General features: G+C 43.8%; 1 protein-coding gene across 38 annotated transcripts in view; it reads right to left on the bottom strand.

Moving 5' to 3' along the window:
- NRXN1 (neurexin 1) overlaps positions 1-23,979 on the bottom strand; it is an 841,287-nt gene that overhangs the window by 519,033 nt on the left and 298,275 nt on the right. For all 38 annotated transcript variants that reach the window (XM_064164298.1, XM_064164297.1, XM_064164296.1 and 35 more), the window contains one exon: positions 4,471-4,909. In XM_064164298.1, the coding sequence (XP_064020368.1) occupies positions 4,471-4,909 (439 nt within the window). The remainder of the gene's footprint in view (positions 1-4,470; positions 4,910-23,979) is intronic.

Genomic DNA, 23,979 nt, shown 5'->3' with positions numbered 1-23,979 from the left:
ACAAACCCTATGAGGAGAGGCTGAGGGAGCTGGGGGTGTGCAGCCTGCAGAAGAGGAGGCTCAGGGCAGACCTCATTGCTGTCTACAACTACCTGAAGGGAGTCTGTAGCCAGGTGGGGTTGGTCTCTTCTGCCAGGCAACCTGCAACAGAATGAGGGGACACAGTCTCAAGTTGTGCTGGGGAAGGTCTAGGCTGGATGTTAGGAGGAAGTTCTTCATGGAAAGAGTGATTGGCATTGGAATGGGCTGCCCAGGGAGGTGGTGGAGTCACCGTCCCTGGAGATGTTCAAGAAAAGACTGGATGAGGCACTTAGTGCCATGGTCTAGCTGATTGGCTAGGGCTAGGCGCTAGGTTGGACTGGATGAGCTTGAAAGTCTCTACCAACCTGGTTGATTCTATGATTCTATGTATGTATTAAAGCAAGGGTCAGATTTCAGCTGAAAATTCAGTTTGCCACTCCAAATGCCTACCTATTTATGAAGCATTCCACGTAACGGTTCAGTGTTTGAGGGCAAACACGGCACTACAGTCAGCTTTCAAGAGGGACAGGGTAACTATCAGAGGCCACTCATCAACTGCAAGACTTCTGCTTTTAAATATACATTTAACTATAATTCTGTTGAATGATGACATGCAGTCCTGACCATCAGGTGTGCATTTCTTAGCCTGCATTCTTGCTGATAACCATCAATGCTTTTAAAGAATTAAATGCATTCACAGCTTCACAGAATGCATTGGTTTGGGTGGAACCATCAAAGGTCATCTTCTCCAACCCTGTTGCACTCAGAAGGGGCACCTTCAGCTAGATAAGGCTGCCCAGGGACACAACAAGGCTGATATCAAATGTCTCTAGGGACAGACCTCAATTGCATCCCTAAACAACATGTTCCAATATTTTGTCACTCTCATTGTGAAGAATTTCCTCCTGATGTCCAACCTAAATCTCCCCTGCTCCACTTTCAAACTATTTCCCCTCATCCTATCCCCATAAGCCCTTCTAAACAGTCCCTCCCCAGCCTTCCTGTAGGTCTCCTTCAAATATTGAAATGCAGCTCTAAGGTCTCCCTGGAACCTTCTCTTCTGCAGGCTGAACAGCACCAGTTCTTTCAGCCTGTTTTCAAAGGAGAGGTTCTCCAGCCCTCTGATCACCTTGGGAGTCCTCCTCTGCACCCACTCCATCAGCTCCATGTGTCTCTTGTGTTGGGGGCTCCATATTTGGACACAGCACTGCAGGGGAGGTCTCCCCAGAGCAGAAGGGCAGAATCAGCAATCTCTATCTGCCAGCCAGGCTGCTTTTGATGCAGTCCAAGCTACCACCGGCCTCTTGGACTGCAAGTGCCCATTGCCGGCTCATGTGCAGCTTCTCATCCACTCGCACCTCCAACTGCTTTTCTGCAGGGCTGCTCTCAATCTCATCATGTCCCAGCCTATATTAATATCAAAGATTACCCCAAACTAGCTACAAGACCTTGCACTTGCCCTTATTGAACCTCATGAGATTCTCCTGAGCCCACCTCTCCAGGTCCCTCTGGACCCATCCTGTCCTTTAGTCTTCCCAACTGCAACACTCAGCTTGGTACCATCTGCAAACTTGCTGAGGCTGCCTCAACATCACTGTTGATACCACTAATGAAGGCATTGATCAGCACTGGTCAGTATAGATCCTTGAGGGACACTATTTGTCACCCATCTCTATCTGAACATCGAGGTGTTGACAACTACCTTTTGTATGCAATCATCCAGCCAATTCCTTATCCACCAGACAGTCCACCCATCAAATCCTTATCTAACTAGCTCAGAGAAATTGTGTCCTAAACTGTCTTACCAGCACTTGTGAGCTGTGTGAAGCAATGAAAGGGCAGAAGGGATCTTCAGCTGGAAACAACTGCTATGCATTTATTTCTCTTATTTATAGTTGTGTTGGCTTGGGATGTAAGAGTAAACTTTGCTTTCAGCAGAGTCCCACAGGCATGATAATTACAGGATTTACTGCCTCCTATGAATCACTGAAACAGCACTTAAGAAGGAAGCCTGAAATGGAGATTGGAGTATAAATAATATAAGCACCAGATATGCAATCACAATGGAGGATTCTGAGAAGCTCTGTGCTCTGTGGCTTGGTTTCTAGGGTTTGGTTTGGGGTTTTTGTGTGTGTGCCTTGTTTTTTAACCTTAAGAAAAGCAAATAAGCAATATTACAACCAGCAAATAAAACTCCCTACAATTAGAACCTGAAGCCACACAATGTAGGAATCAAATAATTAGTTTTTGTTCATAATCCTAAGGCAGATTGATCAATTGAATTAATTGAATTTGCTCTGACTTTCAGCAGGGATTTGCTTGACATCTTCAATGTAAAGCTGCACCTAAGATTGGCTTGATCTGAAATCTGATTTATGGGTAGCAAGAAAGCAAACCATAAAATGATAACTTGGAGGGGGGAGGAGGGAAGTTTCAAAAAAGAAATTATAAATCCAAATGATGGAAAAGGAGTCACCAGAAGGAATACATGGGAAGAAGTCCCACAAAATCCAAAAGAAAAGGAGTTTTTGTTTTCCAACACTCAATTTTAGAACATAAAGTGCAGACTAGATACTGATAAGAACTGAAAAATTCTTTGATGAGCTGAATTATAGAATCAGTACATTTTGCACTCCTCCCACCAAATCCTGGCATCAGCTAAAAGAAAGGTATCACACAACAGATTTGTCCTTCCATTTGTGGATATAAATTATTTGCTAAAGGCACAATGCATACTCAAGATCAGGTGCAGCAGAAACACAAGTAGTAAAATGCACTTCACAGTAGATTGCAGTAGCACCAGGAAGACTTCAGGAATTGCTAAGGGACATGGTTTAGCACCAGGGCTTGGTAAAGGTAGGTAATGCTTGGACTCAATAATCTTAAAGGTCTTTTCCAACCAAAATGATTCTTTGCTTCTTTATTTTCACTCTCCTCACTGAGAATTTATTGAATAAACTACTAAAGAATATGAATTAAGAACTTGGGGGATGTCCACTAATGAAAAACTCAACAGGAGCTGGCAGTGCTTGCTTGCACCTCAGAAGGCAGCTGTGTGCTGAGCTGCATGCAAAGCAGTGAGAGAAGGATAGTGAGGGGGATTACGTTCCTCTGCTCTGCTGAGACCCCACTCATCCAGTTCTGGTGTCCACAGCATATGAGGGATATGGACATGTTAGAAAGAGTCCAGAAGAAAGCCACAAAGATGATCCAGGGGTGGAGCACCTTCTCTATGGGGACAGAGAGAGTTGGGGTTGTTCTGCATGGAGAAGAGAAGGCTCTGGGGAGACCTCACAGCAGCTTTCCAGTACCTGAAAGGGGCCACAAGAAAGCCAGGAAAGGACTTTCTAGAAGATCTCACAGTGATAGGATGAGAGGGAATGGGCTGAAACTTGAGGAGGACAGATTTAGTCTGGGGATTAGGAAGAAATTCTTCACAGGGAGGGTGGGGAGACACTGGAACAGGTTGCCCACAGAAGTTGTTGATGCCTCCTTCTTCCTGGTATTCAAGGCCAGGTTGGATGAGACCTTGAGCAACCTGAGCTAGTGGTATGCGTCCCTGCCAAGGCAGGAAGGTTGTAACTAGATGATCTTGAAGGTGCCTTCCAAACCAAACGATTCTGTGAATCTATGAATAACAGAATATACAATTCACTTCTTTCCACTTCTGCTGTTTTGTGGTGTTATCCACTCATCAGCATCTCTTTCAATCATGCAGAGATCTGCCGGCACGATTAGAAGTTGTCTGTTATTCCTGTGGGCCAACTATTCCCTACATTGGAGATTACTTTCAAGAATTCTCTTTTGCTTTATTTTTATTCTTCAAACTTGCCACTTCAGCTATTTGGTGTAAGCAAGCACAGAGGGAGACTAACTGTTTGTTTTTCGAGCACGCAGCACACTTAGTTGCAAGATTAAGTACCTGATTACCCAATAAATGTTAACATAAGATAGTTCACTCTGCATATCACTGCATTATGGTAACTGCCAGTAATGACTTCATACATTTCTTATATCTATATATATATATCTTGTTCTTTTATTCTGTATGTGTATTCTTATATATCATGTTCTTTTTCTCATGTTTGTATTCTTGCATGTCTTGTTCCTATATTTCTCATGTGTATATATATCTTCTTGTATATCTTGTTCCTGTATTTCTTACAGATCTTCTTGTATATCTTGTTCCTGTATTTCTTACAGAACTTCTTATATATCTTCTTCTATTTCTTACATATCTTCTTCTATTTCATATATATATATTCTTGCATATCTTCTTATGTTTGTCTATATCTTGGTCTCATATTTCTTGTCTATATTCTTGTATATCTTGTTCTTATAGTCCCCTTATTTTTCACCACTCTCATGGTAGCAACTTAATATATACTCAGAATTCTCTCAGCTACAGCCCAAGAAAACACACTGACTATTAAAAGCAAAGCAGCTTACCTGACCGCCCATCCCGCTGGAAATCTACATGATACCATTCGCCATCGTTCACCTTCTTCTGCAAAGCTTTTATTTTTATGGTACCTGATCCCATGTCTAACAGCAGGTAGAGGTGGCCATCAAGCATCTCGATAGCAAAAAAGTCAACTTTCACCATCTGGGGGTGTTTGGCATCTTTTTGGTGCCTTGGTTTTCCGTGGCTGAACAGAATCAAGCCATTTGGCTCGGTTGTACGGAAGTCAAATGATATGGAGCCCGTTTTCTTGGCATTCCACTTTGGCAATGAGATGAAAGACTCTGGTGTTTCAAACGTGATTGGATCTAAGGTTGCAACATTCTCACACTTAAATGCTACAACTCCATGAATCTTCATTTTAGGATCTCCTTGCTTGGCAAGTCGAGATAACTCCAACCTGACATCATTATTTTTATATACAACCTGCAAAGCAAACAGAGAAGTTACTAAGAGGAACTGGAGCGTTTTAACCAAATGGATACAATCCTGGATGGGCACATTAATGAAAGGATAATAATGATGATAATTTACACACACACACACACCAAATTAAAGAACTATTTTCACTGAGTAATGATTTAATAATAGTTTTCATTAAACCAAACAAAGTTGCTCTAAAAATACCCCTGGAGTTAATTCAAACAATTGGAAGGAATCTGCACATAATTTGTACTACCAGTTGCAAATTAGCTCGTGTGGCCTTGATTGCTTAAAAGCTCTCTTTGCACAGCTATTCTGCTGCCTTGGAGAAGTTTTAGATTTCCTCTTCCTCTAAGCCCTTTGTCACTGTCTTAACTCTTCTGTTTATCTACGGAAAGTGGACCAAGGTCACATAGTTTATAACACAACGTTTCTGCAGTATGTCCTTGGGGGCTGAGCAACAGCAGCATCCACGGTATTCGTGAAGCTATAAACCAGGGAACCCAGTATCACACAGATCAAAACCCAATAAAACCAGGACAACCTTTGAGGCAGCTCAGCTGGACAAAAGCCATACCCACTTACATATTTTCCCTGCCCGGAGATTTGTCTGATAAAAACAAAAGACAAGATGAGCCTTTATTACAGCTGACCTCCACAGCAAAGATTCTTGTTTCTAATCACACATTTCCTCTGCCCAGAGCAGCCTCTCATGCTGTAACCATTTCCCCATGGCTCCAGCCTTTATTAGGATACTCTGAAATTGCTGCTGTTTCTGTGTTGTCCGGGATACCAAGGCTGTTTATAACGAACTCCTGAATGGTAAAGGAGCACACATGTCTTTCTTCAGTGTTTTTAGTTATGCAATAAGTTGTATCACAGAATCATAGAATCATTAAGGCTGGAAAGGACCTTCAAGATCAGCAAGCCCACCTGTCAGCCCAACACTGCTACGGCCATCAAATCAAGTGCCCAGGTGCCATGTCCACATGCTTCCTGAACACCTCCGAGGATGGTGACTCCACCACCTCTCTGGGCAGCCTGATCCAATGCCTGACCCCTCCCACTGAAAGGCTCTTTTCTTCCCCTCATCTCCAACCTAAACTTCCCCTGGTGCAAGCTGAGGTCATTTCCTCTCGTCCCTTCACTTGTTACCAAGGAGAAAAGAGCAACCCTCACCTCACTCCAACTTCCTTTCAGGGAATTGTAAAGAGCAAGGTCTCCCCTCAGCCTTCTCTTCTCCAGAGTAAGCAATCTATGTATACTAAAGCTAAAATCTCACTGGAGGGCTGAATATGAATGCATGGTGACAGGAGTTAAACCCTTCTTTGTTTCTGAGGTTAAGCCTGCTCTAGAAAGCAATTTGGAGCACAAGTAACAGCTAAGCAAATCAAAGCACTTTGTGCTGAGGCTTCATCTATGGATTCTATGCCACTAGATCATGTCTGGCCCCTGCTCCAATGTTTCAACTGTACGATGGAATCCAAAGCTATTTAGGGAACCAGTCACTGGGTTAGAATTTACATCCCTCTGAGAGGTCAGAAAATACTTACCAAATACAAGAGGCAGAGCTCCTGAATGAATTTCCTCTGCAGCCTACTTCTGAACACCAGTGAAACTGCAGACTGAACTGACATGCAGTAAGTGAAAGGGGGGGGAGGCAGCACAGTACTCTGCTCCTCTTAGGAATCAAAACACAATCTAAGATGGCACACCCCACAAATAACGCTACTGAAAACTGTCTTTAAAAACAACAGAATAGTAAAGAGGTGATTGATAGATTGATGATTTACTGCAAGAATTTTTGTTCTTCCAAATTATATCATTATCCACCCAGCAAACTGCATCACAAGCCAAGGCAGAATCTTTCTGTTACATTAAAAATGTGGCCTAAAAGCTAACTAATAAGTCAGTTTCTCTGCTTTATCTCAAGAGTTCAGTACAAGTGCTGCTATTCCCACTGGAGCTGTGTCTCCAAAGACAACAAATAAACCTCAGTGTGGATTCCTGACAGCAGAAATAATCCTCTGCCACAGGCAGGCAGGCAATATGTGTTTCTGTCTTCAAGCGAAGACAGCAGAATTGGACTAAGTTGTAACCCTAGAAAATAAGGATTCACATTTGCATTTACAACATGCTTCTCTAACACCTCAGAGATGGGAAACTACACAATGGGATCTAGCAGAGTACTGAAGAACAAGCACAGGAGTAGTGAACTGCACTGGGGAGATCTCAGAGCTCCATTTCAACATCTGAAGAGGACCTACAGGAAGGCTGGGGAGGGACTGCTCAGAAGAGCTTGGAGTGATAGGACAGGGGTTAATGGTGTGAAAGTGGAGCAGGGGAGATTTAGGTTGGACATCAGGAAGTTCTGCACAACAAGAGTGTTGAAACACTGGAACAGGCTGCCCATGGATGTGGTTAAGGCCCTGCCCTTGGAGACATTCAAGGTCAGCCTTGCTGTGTCACTCTTCAGCCTGATCTAGTTGGAAGTGTCCCTGCTGAGTGCAGAGAGGTTGGACAAGATGACTTTTGAAGGCCCCATCCAACTTGATGCAAGCTGTGACTTTCTGTCTTGAGAGCAAAGGAAACTAGAAGGCAGAAGAATGCAGCAAGAAGGCAGTAACCTCACAGGCAGTAGTTCTTAGGGATATCCAGGAGGTGGCTGAGTCACCACCCCCAGATGTGGCTAAAAGCCAAGTAAATGTGGTGATTTGGCACATGGCCTAGTGGTGGGATTGGTAGAGCAGGATTAATGGTTGGACATGATGATCTTGAAGGCCTTTTCCCACCTAAATGATTCTGAGATTCTGTATCTAATGAAACACTGGCCAGCTTCTACAGCAAGAGGGATTTTGGATAGCTTCCACCTCATTTGAAGGAGTTACAGGGGGTAACCTTTCTGGAACAGACTGAAAAGCATTAAACAGAGGCTAGAGGATATGATTAAAGAAAGAACAAATGGGCTTGCACTAGAATTACATCATGCTGATGACAATTAAAGTAATTAAGGCAACAAAGAACTCAAGGAGAAAATACTCTTTAAGCACCTACTAAAGACAGGTAGGTACCTTGATGATACAAATCAACTTCCAAAGAGCATTTGTTGTTTATGGACAAATCCAAATTGTCTGATATTAACGAAAGCTGAGTATTAGAACTAGTAATTGATTGCTGTACTAGAAAAGCTGAGCAAACAAAAGGACATTTAAGCTTTTGTTGATTGTCTAAGGCAGCCCTACAGGCTCTGAAGTCATTTGCCAAATCGGAAACAATACTTTTCAGTAAATACTGCTCAAGGACCCGATGGACAAAGTGCAAACAGGAATACTGGCAAGAGTTTTCCCAGTAACTCATCACCACCAATTAAGCACAGCCTTGAAGAATGAGAACTTGGTGTTGGTTGCTGAGAAGCTCCCCATGAGGCAGCGGTGCCCTCATGCAGCTCAGAAGGCAGCTGTGTGCTGCACTGCAGCCAGAGGAGAGGGGCAGTGGGGCATGAGAGGGGATTCTTCCCCTTGACTCTGCTCTGCTGAGACCTCACCTGGAATACAGCATCTAGATCTGGCTGTCCCAGCATAAGTAGGACACAGAGCTGTGGGAGTGACCCTAGAGGAGGGCCACAAGGATGACCCAAGAACTGGAGCACCTCTGCTATGAGGGAGCTGGGGGTGTTCATCCTGGAGAAGAGTTTGGGGGAACCTTAGAGGTGCCTTCCAGTAGCTGAAGGGATCCTACAGGAAGGCTGCAGAGGGACTATTCATAAGAGTGTCTAGAGACAGGAGAAGGGGGAATGGTTTGAAGCTGAGGGAGAGTATGGTTAGAGTGGATCTTAGGAAGAAGTTATTAGAGTACAAGGGTGGTGAGATTCTGGAACAGGCTGCCCAGGGAGGTTGTTGATGCCTCATTTATGCGGGATGTTCAAAACCAGGTTGGATGAGGCCTTGAGCAGCTGAGGGAGTTTGAAGTAGATGATCTCTGAGGTCCAAACTGAGCCATTCTATGAATATATAACATATGAGGAGTAAATTGTTTGAGCAGTTTAGTAAGAGTGGCAAATAGTGGGAATTGGATGCCATCAATATTAAAACTTTACTGGAATCCCATTGCATATGACCATTTCTTCCATCTTCCACCAGTAAAACCTTACAGTTACTGAGATGGGAATGATTACATCTTATTCACTGTGTAGAGCCAGAATAAAGCCTACATCTATGTTTTAGAGTGTTTGTTTTCTAAGTTTTAGGATGTTTATATTCAATTAATTTTATGAAACTGAAAATTTGGAGCTGAATGATCACAGATAATTAGCATTAAAGCAGGAATACACAAACCATAACCGAAAGCCATAACAGAGAAGAACTGTGAGCTATTAGCTGCACACAGCTGGCACTTGGGAGCCTGTTTCCTGGCATTGTGCTGAGTTTCCTACCCCTTCTCCCAGTCCATGAAAGATGCACTCAGCCATGAGTGAAGCACAGCAAAAAGGAGAAGAGCAGTATGTGCACACCAAGTAGCCATCAGTACATCTCAGGAAAAGAACTGAACAGTGAGAAGTAATTCTGCAGTTAATAGCTGCTTTATAACTCTCAGAGGGATGTGCTTCAGAATTGATAGCCTCTAGGCTACAGAGAATTTACTCATTTATTATTTTCCAAACAATCTACCTTTTGAAGTTTTATTTTTCCTACTGGGTACATAAGGATAAACACACTTTTAACAGGGCTTGTATTAGCACTGTGATTTCTGTCTAAGGCACCAAGCACGTCGGCCTTTAATGTTAACTCAATGTTCTCCTTCTGAGAGAGACATGGGATCCACAATTAGCTAAGTGAAGGTAATTTGCTCCTCCACAACCTACCTATCCTTGGAGCAGAGGAGCCTGAGGAGTGCCCTCATTCACATGCATGAAGATGTCAGAAGGACAGAGCCAGGCTTTGCTTAGGGATGTCCAATGACAGGACAAGGGGCAATGGGTGCAAGCTGGAGCAGAGGAAGTTCTATGAGAACCCACTGTGAGGGCGGCAGAGCCCTGAAGCAGGCTGCCCAGAGAGATTGTGGAGTCCTCTTCTCTGAAGCCATTCAAAACCCACTTGGGTTTGCTCCTGTGTGACCTGGTATGAGTGATGCTGCTCTGGCAGGGAGGCTGGACTTGATCTTTCAAGGTCCCTTCCAAATCCTACCATTCTGTGAGTCTATGATTGTGTTTTCCTAGTATCCGTTTGCCTCACCCTGCTAATAACTTGCTTGCTCTCGTGGTTGAGAGACAAAGTCATTTTGTTGTACATGGAAGTGACAGCCATCAGGGAATTGGATTGTACTTTTAAGAGCATCTTGAATTTGTCTTCTCCACTGTATTCGTCCCTGCAAGTGTTCATGAAAAGCCTGGATGAGGCACTCAGTACCATGGTCTAGTTGACTGGATAGGGCTGGGGGATAGGTTGGACTGGATGATGTTGGAGGTCTCTTCCAACTTGGCTGATTCTATGATTCTCTTGATATTCAGTAAGGTTCAAGACCTCAGTTTTTAAAATACATAAAATTACCTCATTCTTGGAAACTGAAAAAGATCATCTAAACCCCCCAGAAAAGAGAAGCAGTTAGCAATTCCCTGTGTAACTTGCAATCCAAAGCAAGGAATATATTTGCTTTCCAGGAGAGAAAGGACAGACCTACACACCATTTTGTCATCAAGACATCAGCTCCCTTTGCTACCATCAAATCCAAGCCATGTTGGGTAGCTGACAGAACACAGTGCTGACTCAGAACAAATCATAAAATCCTAGGATTGTTTAGGCTGCAATGAACCTCAGAGATCATCTACTCTAACCCTGGTGCTATGGGTAGGGACACCTCTCAACTAGACTTGGTTGCTTAAGGCTTCATCCAACCTGGCCTTGCACACCTCCAGGAAGGAAACATCCCCAGCCTCCCTGGGCAACCTATTCCAGAGCCTAGCCACCATTTGAGTTCAAATCAATAGATGAATCTGGTCCCTGTATTTATTAAAGAGATTGAATCATATAAATATTTGTCACCATAAAGAAGCATTTTCGTGTTTTCAGGAAACTAAGGCAAACAGCAGCAATTCATTCTCTAAAATGGAGACTGACATCATCCAATGTGGCTCAGGTAGGTGCCAGTAACCTATAATTCTACACTGCACAGTGAGGTCAGGTAAAGACAACTTGCTGAGGTCAGAAACTGTAGCGATGGGACAGAGTAAGTCAAGCAATTTTGATCAGTTTGCTTTACCAGCCACAAGCATTTCTGTGCTCTCTGAGAACTACCAGGTGCACACAGCATCACATTCCCTGGAAATCCACATACGAAACTGACCATTGAGACTTGTCATGTAGTTTTGTGTTTGTTTTGGTTTAGTATTCACTGAATGGCTGGGCTAAGCCAAGAATGTCAACTTGCCACAGGAGGCTTTTGCTACAATTCATGTTTTGCTAATATTCACATATTGCATTGGGTTGGAAAAAACCCTCAAAGGTCATCGTGTCCAACCCCCTTGCAGATGATCCTTGTGGTCCCTTCCAACCCTGACTGATTCTATGACATCAAGGACACGTCCAACCAGATCAGGCTGCTCAGGAACAAGGCAAGGCTGATCTTGAATGTCTCCAGGGATGTGACCTAAGCTGCATCCCTGGGCAGCCTGTTCTTGTATTTCAGCACTCTCATTGTGCAGAATTTCCTCCTGATGTCTAACCCAAATCTCTCCTGCTCCCCTGCCCCTTGTCCTATAACCACAAGCCCTTCTAAATACTCCCTCCTCCAGCCTTCCTGCAGGTCCCCCTCAGAGATTGAAATGCAGCTCTAAGGTCTTGCTGGAGCCTTCTCTTCCACAGGCTGAACAGCTCAAATTCTTACAGCCTGTCCTCATAGGAGAGGCTCTCCAGCCCTCCAGTCACCTTGGTAGCCTCCTCTGGAACCACTCCAGCAGGTCTGTGTTTCTCTTGTGCTGGGTACCCCAGTGCTGCACATAGTGCTCCAGGTGAGGTCTCACCAAAGACCTGCCTCAGTTCATTTCCAGGCTCCACAATAAAGCATCAGGGATAAATTCCAGGCTATTCATGCCAAAGGTAAGCAGTCCCAGCTCAAATGTTTTCAGTTGGCTCTGCTCTGAGCACAGTGTGAAAGCACACAATAGGAATTACAACAGCTACCCAAGCCTCTAGGATTACTCAGCTTTAAAACTCAGCTTTGTTTTCTGAACGCAGAGAGATTAGCAGGTGTAATGAAAGCTCCAAGGAAACTCTTTACTCATCCTCAACCAAAATGGTTTTAATTTTCCTGGTGGTGATGGCAGTGAGGAGCATTTGGGATGAGGATTATTTTGAGAGCCAAAACAAAACCCAAGTGTTCAAGATCCTAATGTCAGGAAGAAAGCCTCAGAACAGAACAGGACTCCATAGATATGAGAACACCTGGAGAAGACATTAGCACCTTGCATTTTCCTGCAGTTTTAAGCTCTAGTTAAGAACATACAATGGAGCAAAAAAAAGTAATTGACTGCAGTGCACAAATTCCATGGAATACCTATCCTGGATTTTCACATTCTTCTGCCTTATCTTCCTGTCCACTCAGAGCATCCACATCCATGGATTACAAATAGAGAACGCTCAACTCCCCATGGGCTCTACTAAAATTGGACTTGGCTCTCCCAGGGTGACAGAAAAGATACCCACATGAGAAGTTATGGATTGCCCAAATCTCATGAAGACAGAATACTGCTTAACTCATCCAAAAGAAGAAAGTAAACCAATAAAATAAATATATAATGTTTGTAAATGTAAAATTACTGTGTTAGGCTTCCTTCCTCTCAAGGAAGTGCCTTTTGAAACCTGTGCCATGGACATTGCCAAAGCTACTGCAAACAGTTGTAGAATCAACTCCAGTACTGACAGAATCAAGGTATTAGGTAGATTGTGAATGTTGCAAGGCAATGTTTTGAGAAAGATTTACTTGTTTTCCTTTAGCTTCAGTGTGCAACACCAGGAAAGTCACCTTAGTTTCTTGCATCAGTCACCTAGATGTAGAATTCATACAGTTTTGACAACTGACCTCTCAGGCATGCTGGTGGAGTTGCAAGTGCTGACTGTGGTGGGTTGAAAGTTACCCTCAAATAAAATCACCAGACTAGCTTAGAAGGCCTGGAAGCAAGTCACAGAATCACAGAATGTCAGGGGCTGAAAGGAACCTTGAAAGATCATCCATACCAAACCCTCTGCCAGAGCAAAATCACCTGGACCAGACCACACAGGAACTCATCTAGGCAGGTCTTGAATAACTCCAGAGAGGGAGACTCCACAACTCCCCTAGGAAGCCTGTTCCAGTGTTCTTTCACCCTCACAGTGGAAAAATTCCTCCTCATGTTTCCATGGAACTTCCTATGCCTCAACTTCCACCCATTGCCCCTTGTCCTGTCACTGGGCATGACCAAGCAGAGACTGGCTCCATCCTCCTGGCACTCACCCTTCACATTAATAAAGTCACCTCTCAGTGTCCTCTTCTCCAAGCTAAAGAGCCCCAGCTCTTTAGAGAGACTGAGGAGTCTCTCCTCATAAGAGAGATGTTGCAATCCCTTATCAAGTTGTGTATTCACAGCAAGGTAAAATCTAAAAGCATATAATACAACACATACGGATGAGAATATATTGATAATTATTTACAACAGAGAAACAACACAAAAATCCCTCCTGGACAAAGCCCAGAAGGGGCCAACAAGCAACTTCTTCTCCCCCTAACCCCACAGTCAGAAAACAAAAAAGGATCAATTGTTATCTACACAGCCAAGGTTAGTGCAGAAGTCAGTCAGGGCAGAGGAGGGAAAGGGAAGGAAATGCTTTACACTGCAGATTATATACGAGTCCAGCAAATGAATGGGAGGGTATAGATTAGAGCCACGAGAACAACTGGGGGGCTTAAGCATCATCTCCCCTAAAAAGGAGACTGTGAAACCTGGGGCTGTTTAGTCTGGAGAAGAGAAGGCTGAGAAGAGATCTCATCAATGTGTACAGATATCTGAGGGATGGGTGTCAAATGGATGGGGCTAAGCTTTTGTTGGTGGTCAGCAGCCATAAGACAAGGAGCAATGCATACAAACTGGAACACAGAAGGTTTCACCTCAACATGAGAAGAAACTTCTTTACAGTGAGGGTGACAGAGCACTGCAACAGGCAGCCCAAGGGGGTTTTGGAGTCTCCTCCTCTGGAGTCTTTGAAAACTCACCTGGATGCTTTCCCGTGCAAACTACCCTAGGGGATCCTGCTCAGCAGGGAGGTTAGACTTGAAGATCTCTGGAGGTCCCTTCTGGATGGGTCCCTTCCAACCATTACTTATCTGTTGTTGTTCTGCTGCATTTAATACAATCATTGCTTTAAAATTTTGAATGAAACTAGAGTTTTAGCTCTATCACCACAGCAGCTGACCTCAGAACTGCTTGTTTCTTTTCTCCCTCACTTCGCTTGCCTGAATAGAGACATCTGAAGAAGATGCCAGAGAAAGCTTTCTATTTTCTAAGCTACTGGCATATCATTTAACACCGTTACATGAGCATAAGTTAGAACAAAAAAAAATTCTACTTTCCCCCCTCCTCCTTCTTTCTTTGGTCCTTTCTTTCCTCTAACAACCCAGATAATGGGATTGCTGTGTTTTTCACCCTGCTGTGGACACAAGTCTTTTGAAGATCCTTTTTCTCCTCTTCAATGGACTATTTTGTTATTCTTTGTATATCCCACTGTCAGCTGCCAAACTGCTAAATGCTTCTGACTGTGGTTGCTATGCTTTCTGTTTTGAAGGAATGAGTTCAAGTTTTCTTTCCTCCTATTTTCCCCCCAATTTCCCATGGCAAAGACTCACAGAAATTTCTTGGCAACATCTGAATTGCCGAATTCTAGTACAAGTTGGTTCCACAGAAGCTCAATTGGCTCCCAAGTAGAAATAAAGGCTTCACCAAGACATAAGTCACAAAGCAAAAACCAAGAGCAACAAGAATCACCAAAAGGAAAACAAAATGTATTATCTGAGACCAAAAGCAACTTTTTATTAAGACATTATATAGGAGTCTCAACAAAAAAAAAAGGCAAATAATATGCTAGCTTCAATGGCTGTTAGGGAAAAGAAAGGGCTACAGGGGACTCAGTTGTCATGCTGGATTTCAGCTTTTCCCTCCCTTTTGTTTCACAGTGCAGCAAGTTTTCAGTTCTGCAGAAAAGTGACAAATGGGCAATATTCCCACTCTCCCCATTAACCATTTCTGCCAAAGACTAAGCACAGCTCCTTAGGCACTGCACAGCAGAACACAGCATTTACTATGGTAGAGTTTGAACCTTATTTATTTAGCATAACATTCACTGCATGATAGATTATTTTTCCCCCCAACCTTTACCGCTTAGAACTCAAAATTCCAAGTCAGAAGATATTGAATCAAGTTGTGGGAAAAGATAAAAATAACACAAAACTAAACATGAATATTCTGTTCTAGTGAAACCCCACCTCAAATATTGCATCCAGTTCTGGTGTCCCCAACATAGTGGAATGAGTCCAGAGGAGGCCATAAAGATAATCCAAGGGCTGGTGCACCTCTGCTATGAGGATAAGCTGAGGGAGCTAGGGGCGTTCAGCCTGGAGAAGAGAAAACTCGAAGGGGATCTCAGAGCTGCCTTCCAATACCTGAAGGGATCCTGCAGAAGAGGCTGGAAAGGAACTTTTCCTAAGAGTGTCTACAGACAGGACAAGGGGGAATGGTTTAGAAGCTGAGGGATAGCAGGGTCAGTCTGGATCTTAGGAAGAAATTCTTTAGTGTGAGGGTGGTGAGAGTCTGGAACAGGTTGTTTAGGGAGGTTGTGGATGCCTCCTTGCCAGATGTGTTCAAGGTCAGGCTGGGTAAAACCTTGAGCAATAGAGTCCAGCTGAGAGGTGCCTGTGCCAATGGTAAGGGGGTTGGAGCAGGTGATTTCTGAGGTCCCTTGCAACCTGAGCCATTCTATGATTCTAAGGAACATCTCAACTGCATCTGAAAGCCATGGGGCAGATGTACATAAAAACTTAACTGCCTTTAATTATGGTAAGAGTCATAGGGGAAAAAGCACAGAAGTGGTCACTAAAGGAGAACAAGAATGAACCTCAACATTGAAGAGGAAACCTAAAAAGGACCCAGGGGAGAATGCAAGTTTGTGAAGTCAATGATCTGAAGAGAAACTAATAAAAACTTGTTTGTTTGGTTTTTTTAAAATCAATTATCAATATATATAATTCTGAACATCTACAAATACTTGAAGACAGCAAACCTGTACATTAGACTCCAACTAAATGCAGAGCATCAATTCTGCATAGCTTTTGGTGAAATGAGGCAGGGTTACTCCACTCCTTGCTAGCTTTTCCTTCTTCCTTCAGCCTCTCCCATAAGTAGCTGCCAACTTATGGCTCTGAACCTTATTACTTCTCCAGCATATTAAATACCCAACTGGCTTCCCGCTCCCCCCTTTCTCTCATTTGTGTAGGTTTCTCTTACATCTAAGTGAATAGCTGGCTCTTGGCTGTGGGTGTTTTGGTCTCATCTGCTCCATTTCCTGGACTGAAAGAACTTTCTGTTCCACTGAAGGGAAAATGGCTGAAATGCCATGCCTGTTGTAGGATCCTGTGGCCAGCCTCCATGTAGACAGCATCCTTCCCTTTCAGCTCTGTTAGCTGACTATCTGCTCAGAGAATCACAGAACGGTAGAGGCTGGAAGGGACCTCTGAAGATCAGCCAGTGCAATCCCCCTGCCAGAGCAGAACGACCTAGAGTAGGCCACACAGGAAAGAAGTTGGCTTCTTGATAAGAAGCTGCAGAAACTTTCCTTCTCCCAGCATGGGAGCCAGGGCAACACCTAGCTAGCCTAATGGCTCCTTGGTTTCTGCTTATGGCATTACCACACCAACAGCATATTCAGTTGTGCTGGTTTGAGGCTAAGCAGAATATTTTAATGAGAGAAATCAGATCATTGGTTGCAAAAAGAAAATAATGATATCCATTTCATTGGTTTGCTGAGAGGGATAAAAAGTTATAGCCTAAACCATCTTCTCTCACTTTTCCTTGCGACCTTCCCCTGTTTGTTTCTCCTTTGATCTGCTCTAATATCCCTGTACAAGTCTCTCCTCTAACAACTAACAAGTAAGCTTTGGCTGACTTGCTTGTTTTGGTTTCAGGATGGGAAGGGAAATAGAGAGGGAGAAAAGAAGGGGGTAGCTTTGAGCCTTTCTGAGCAGTTTCTTTGTCCAAAAGGGAGTTTGGATTTCTGTATTATTTCTGCATTGTATATCATTGTAAATACTTGTAAATATATTGTGCACATATGCTGGTAATTTTTGCCAGGCTGTAAATACAGCTTCAACTTACTTCCAAGCCATCTGAGCTAGGCTGGTCAATTTCAGAGAGTGTGTGGAGGAAGTTCCTAACCCCTGCAAGCAATTGTTGGCTAAATTTTGCCCTGCTGAGACAGGTAAATAGTCGAATAACAAATAAAACAATCAAATTGCCACTCCCTAAGCACACTGCCAATTTTCCTTCTTCCTTCAGTGACTGACACACTCCTGAAAGATATCTAGAGAAGTTCTTCCCTCCTTCACCTGCAACTTCTTTTGAATTCTGGTAAGATACAGGAACAAGTTGCCCAGGGATGTGACTGAGGTTCTATCCCTGTAGACATTAAAAATCACTTATGATGTGTTGATGGGCTGCCTGATCTAGCTGGAGGTGTCCATGCTCAGCGTAGGGGTGTTGGACAAGATGATCTTTGAGGGTCCCTTCCAACCCAGTGCAATCTGTGAAAGCGTGGCTCTTGCACCTCAGACGCTGATCTGCACAGAGCACACTGCATATGGATAAAAACTATTTATACATTTTCAAGAACCCAATCCATTTAATCTCTGGGACGTTTCTAAGGCATCTAGTTTAGATCTGAGGTCTGCCCATGGGCCATCTTTATGGTAATAAACTTTACTGAGGTTAAAGCTGTCCTCCAAAATAAACTTGCAGAACTAATCCAAATTAATTACCATCATTATAATGACACAGAACAGAAATGCATTATTTGGCTTTCAAGATGTGTCATCTGATTGTAGTAATAGAAGAAAGCAGAGCATCCATACTTAAACATGGTGTTTAAAGGATCTGATCCTGCTGGATTACCTCCAAACCTAAGGTTTTGGTGTCAGCTCACTGTTAAAAGAATGTCAGCTACTAAAACACTCTGGTGTGGTATTGAGAAAGAAGTCCTCAGCCTCAAGCAGAATCAATTCCTTTGACAGATGATCAGTAAAACACATACAATTCTACAACAAAATTTCATAGCATCATAGAATGGCTTAGTTTGGAAGGGACCTCATCTACTCCCAACCTTCTCAAAATGGGCAGAGAGTACTCTCAACTACACTTTGCTGCCCAAGGCCTCAGCCAGTATCTCCAGGAAGGGAGCATCTACAACCTCCTTGGACAACCTGTTCCAGAGTCTCACCACCCATATACTGTAGAACTTCTTCCTCAGATCCAGTCTAACCCTGCTCTCCCTCAGCTTCAAACCATTCTCCCTTGGCCTGTCTCTAGACACCCTCATGAGCAGTCCCTCTGCAGCCTTCCTGTAGGCTTCCTTCAGGTACAGTATGCCCTGTAGTGCTCACAGAATGATTTGGATTGGGAGGGGCCTCTGGAGATCCAATCACACAGAATCACAGAATGTTAGGGGCTGGAAGGGACCTCAAAAGCTCATCCAGTCCAACCCCCCCTGCCAGAGCAGGATCACCTAGACCAGATCACACAGGAAATCACCCAAGCAGATCTTGAGTACCTCCAAAGAGGGAGACTCCACAACCCCCCTGGGCAACCTGTTGCAGTGTTCTGTCACCCTGACGGGGAAAAATTTCAACCTCCTGTTTCCATGGAACTTCCTATGCCTCAACTTCCACCCATTACCCCTTGTCCCATCACTGGGCATCACCAAGCAGAGCCTGGCTCCAGCCTCTTGGCAACCTTAGCCCAATGGCCTAGTTGGGTATGGCAACAAGCTTCCAGAAGACAAGCTTGAAAGCCAAACCTCCTAACCATATTGGGTATTAACCACTGACTCAACAGACACAGTGGCCTCAGAGCATGATTTCTGCTGAAAACCATAGAGCCATTAAGGTTGGAAACACCCTCTAAGATCATCAAGTCCAACCAGTAATCCTACAGCACCATGCCCACTAAACTATGTCATCAAGTGCCACGTCTACATGTCAAATTACTTTTTAATCTCTCACAGGGAATGACAAACTTGACAACTTTCATGCTTTCTAGTGTCCTCTAAGAAAGGAAGGGTGAATAGTGATTAGGATTTATTAAAACTTGGAGTATCTGACATCCTGGGGTGCATTAAGAAAAGTGTGTCCACCAAGTCTAGGGAGGTTCTCCTTCCCATCTACTGTCCTGCTGAGACCACACATGCAGTACTATGTCCAGTTTTGGGCTCCCCATTTCAAGAGAGACAGGGATCTTCTGGAAAGAGTTGAACAGAGAGCCATGAGGATGACTGGGGTACTTGAACATCTCTGCTATGAAGAAAGACGGAGAGACTTGGGGCTGTTTAGCCTGAAGAAGAGAAGGCTGAGAGGGGATCTGATCAATGTCTATAAATTTCTCATGGGTGAGTGTCAAGATGAATGGGTCACAAGTGCTAATCATTGTTTGCACTGAATCATGGAATTGTTAATGCTGGAAAAGATCTGTAAGATCATTGAGTCTAACCATAACCCAACTACCATGACCACTAAACTATATCTTGAAGCACCACATCTGCAGCTTCTTGAACACCTTCAGGGATGGTGACTCCAGCACCTCCCTGGGCAGCCTGTTCCAACACCTCACCACTCTCTCAGTAAAGAATTTTTTCCCAATATCCAGCCTAACCCTCCTCTGTCACAACTTAAGACCATTTCCTCTCATCCTATCACTGATTATTTGGGAAAGGAGATCAGCAGCAGCCTTACAAAAAATCTCTGACTGAATGTTCAAGGGTGAGCTGAAATAATTTAGCTGTTACCTGCAGAAGTTACCCTGCTGAGTTTCTAGTTTCCCTTATAGCTATTTGCAGTCTCCATCAGCATATTCTTTTCTTATCTGCAGCTTTGAAGATATCTGAGCACAACTAAAATAACAGGTTTGTACAGGCTGCAATTCTCACACTCAATAAAGTGAGGTTTTAGCATAGAAAGTAAGTTTTGCTCTAAGGTCTCCCTGAAGCCCTCTCCAAGCTGAACAGCCCCAACTCTCTCAGACTGTCCCCAGAAGTTTCTCCAGCCTTCTGATCATCTTAGTGGTCTACTCTAGACCTGCTTCAACAGTTTCACGTCCATCATGTGTTAGGGTCCCCAGAACTGGAGGCAGTACTCCAGGTGGGGTGTCACAAGAGTAGAACTGAAGCAAAGAATTCCCTCCCTCATCCTGGCAGAGCTCTTCTGTTAGTTGAACACATCACCAAAGAGCTATCACTAATGTGATGTACTGCATGGTAACAGGGAAGAGACACCTGAGAATTTTGTCTTGGTCTTAAAAAGGTTAATATTGCCAGTAAGGGAAAGAGAAGCTTGACTGCAGCAACAGAGAATACAGGCAGCATGAGAACACTGCTCTCAGAGTTTGAACCCTCATCACATCCAGAACAAGGACGTCTTGAGAATTTCTGTTGTACAGCTCCAGAAGAACAAGACTCATCAACAACTTCCTGACAGGTCCTGGCTACTTTTGACAGCATATTGGCTGGCTCTAGAAATCTGCATTTAACCAGGTTTCTGGTTGTTTGTTTTTTTATTGTCATTATTATTCCTCTTATTTCACACAGAGCAAAAATATTTCTTCTTTTTCTTCTTTTCTCCCCAAAATACAGTGATTGATGTGAAAGAGAAGTATTCTGCTTTTAAAATGTTTTCTTGGAACAGGTTTTTTTCCCCCCAGCATCATGCCTATTTCCATTTTAATCCTGATGTTGCTGAGTTGTGCTGAATATTTAATTTATGCTAACCTGTCACTTATTTTTCCTCTCCTCCATCGCTACAGGTATGAATATTTATGAATGCAGCAGTGGCTGACCTGCACCTTGTGTCATCTGGGAAACATGTGCACACTGGGCACATCAGATGAGAAGGAAGGAAGAAGACTAGAATTTGGCTTTTTTTCTATCTTTTGCACACAAAAGATGCAATATCCACAAGAACTGCCTGGAAAAAAGGGAATATGTTGCTCCTCATGGTAATTAAACATTCCATTTAGAGGCTCTGGAGATGATCTCACTGAGTTCTTTCAGTATGGGGCCTACAAGAAAGCTGGGAAGGGACATTTTAAGATGTGAGGTAGTGACAGGACTTGGGGGAATGGAACAAAGCTAGAAAGTGGTAGATTCAGACTGCATGTTAGGAAGAAATTCTTCACGATGAGGGTGGTGAGATGCTGGAACAGGTAGCCCAGGGAGGTAGTTGAGGCTCTGTCCCTGAATGTGTTTAAGGCCAGGCTGCAGGAGGCTCTAGACGGCCTGATCTAGTGTGAAGTGTCCCTGTCCACGGCAGGGGGGTGGGAACTAGATGATCTTAGTGGTCCCTTCCTACCCTGACTGATTCTATTTCTAAGCTCTGGCATCTCTCTATAGGCACACTAAAAAAAGGAGAGTAAAAGGACATGAAAATAAATAGGCACACTGTAACTGACCGATGCTGCTGCATCCCAAATCCACATCAAGAGACCAAAACACCTCCATGACTGCTTTTAGTTTCCTCATTTTAGGTATTTCTTGAAAGTGAAAAGGAGCAATAGGAAACTGGCAAGTCAATATACATCACTTTAGTCTATACAGCAGGAGAACTACATAAAATCATGGAATGGTCTGGGTTGGAAGGGACCTCCAAAAGGTCATCTAGGTCAACTCCCTTGCAGTCAGCAGGAACATCCTCCACTAGATCAGGTTGCGCTAAGTTCTTCTAAGCCTGACATGGAATATCTCCAGGGGTGAGGCCTCAACTACCTCACTAGGCAACCTGCTCCAGTGTTTCACTACTCCCATGGTGCAGAACTTGTTCTTAACATCTAAATCTGCTCTCCTGTACTTTCAAACCATTGCCCCTCATCCTAATCACTGCAAGCCTTTGCAAAGAGTCCCTCTGCAGCCTTCTTGTAGCCCACTCCTGGTGCAGGAAGGCTGATATTAGGTCTCCCAGGAGCCTTCCCCAGGCTGAATGCTCCCTCTCCCTGTAGGATAGGATCCCTGATGAAGTCTGAAAAGGAATTTTCAAAGGGGTGTCTAGAGACAGGATAGGGAGAAATGGTTTAAAGCTGAGAGAGAGCAAGGTTAGACTGGGTCTTAGGGAGAAGTTCTTCAGTACAAAGGTGGAGAGACTGTGGAATAAGCTGCCCAGGGAGGTTGTGATTGCCTCCTTCCTGGGGGTGTTCAGGGCCAGGTTGAATGAGACCTTGTTGAGCCATGTTCCTGCACGTGGCAAGGAGATTGGAGTAGATGATCTACCCTAAGTGATCCTGATTTTGGCAGGGAGGTTGGACTCTATGATTTCTGAGGTTCCTTCCAATCTAAGCCAAGACAAGGTATTTCTTCTGAGGGACAGGTCCTTCAAGGAAGTATACACCTAAAACCTTCTGTGTTCAACTCCTTTGCATTACTGTAAGGTTTAGGATTTCAAGCCAATATCGGTGCCTGGAACACTTTAAAAATCTTAGCATATAAAGTGAAACAGACTGGGAATGAAGGATGAAAGGCAGGTCACAGAGCAACCACTGAGTTTGTAAAGGTCCAGAATTCTCTCCCCAAACAGAATTCATTCCACGTCTTGCGTGGTCCCTTCTTTCCTCCTCTTCCTTAACCCAGCCTATTTCACAAGAGTAGAATGAATAATCTATACAAAACACTGTTATGGATATTGATTTACTGCAGTAGAGATGAACACAAGCTCTCTGTGATCCACTGAGTACCATATACAGGAGATGTTACAGAACTCATTTCAATGAGCAGAAATCCACGAGCACATCTCCAAACCATTCACTGAAATGACTTGTGGCACATCTCTCAAGTCCTTTTGCACAAGTGTCCATGAACAGCACATTTCCCCACAGAACAGCTTTTGCTTCTTTAGCCGTTCTACCCTCAAGCATCTCAGTGAAGCTCAAGACAGAGCTTTCACCAATACCACTGGTAAAGTGCTGCATCTATTCCCCCTGTCAATCATTTTTTCCCTAATGCTCAGCCAATCTGAATGTTCACTTCTATAATCTCACCACATTTACTCCCCACCACCCCATGTGCTTCTGTGCTTTAGCATTTATGCTCTTCAAATATTTACAGCTATTTGTAAGGAAAGCAGAAGAGGCATTTTTCCTCAGCCTATCAGCTTCTGTGCCTGAATGCTGTTGGTCAGCTTGGAGTGCTCTGCACATTTCAAAGAACTGTCAAAAGAAATTAATATTGGGTTTTGGAAAATAAAAGGAGCAGCCCATACAGAAAAAATAAAGTCTTCTCTCCTCCTCACATTTCCCTTTGAACAATGCTCCCTCCTTGGATTAAAAAGAGAAAAAGATTTGCTGTTGCCTTTTCAAAATGCCTTTAAGGAATTGAGTTGTCCAGTTTACGAGAGCAAAACAGCTACGACATCAAGATATTTTACAGGGATTAAAAAGAAAGGGCAAAAAGCACCTTCTAACATAATGATTTGGGGAATCTGGTCCTAACCATGAAATATCATTAACAAAGGCTACACCTTGAGTGCTGTGTCCAGTTCTGGGCTCCTCAATTCAAGAGAGATGTTGAGATACTGGAATGTGTCCAGAGAAGGGCGACGAAGCTGGTGAGAGGCACAGCCCTGTGAAGAGAGGCTGAGAGAGCTGGGGGTCTGCAGCCTGGAGAAGAGAAGGCTCAGGGAAGACCACATTGCTGTCTACAACTACCTGAAGGGAGGCTGTAGCCAGGTGGGGTTGGGCTCTTTTCCCAGGCACCCAATGACAGAACAAGAGGGCACAGTCTCAAGCTGTGCTAGGGCACATTTAGGCTGTA

This window comes from Pogoniulus pusillus, chromosome 25 (assembly GCF_015220805.1).
Source record: "Pogoniulus pusillus isolate bPogPus1 chromosome 25, bPogPus1.pri, whole genome shotgun sequence".
In the NCBI taxonomy this organism is placed as follows: Eukaryota; Metazoa; Chordata; class Aves; order Piciformes; family Lybiidae; genus Pogoniulus; species Pogoniulus pusillus.
Note: the sequence above shows the minus strand (reverse complement) of the source record. Positions and strands in the feature narration are given on the sequence as shown.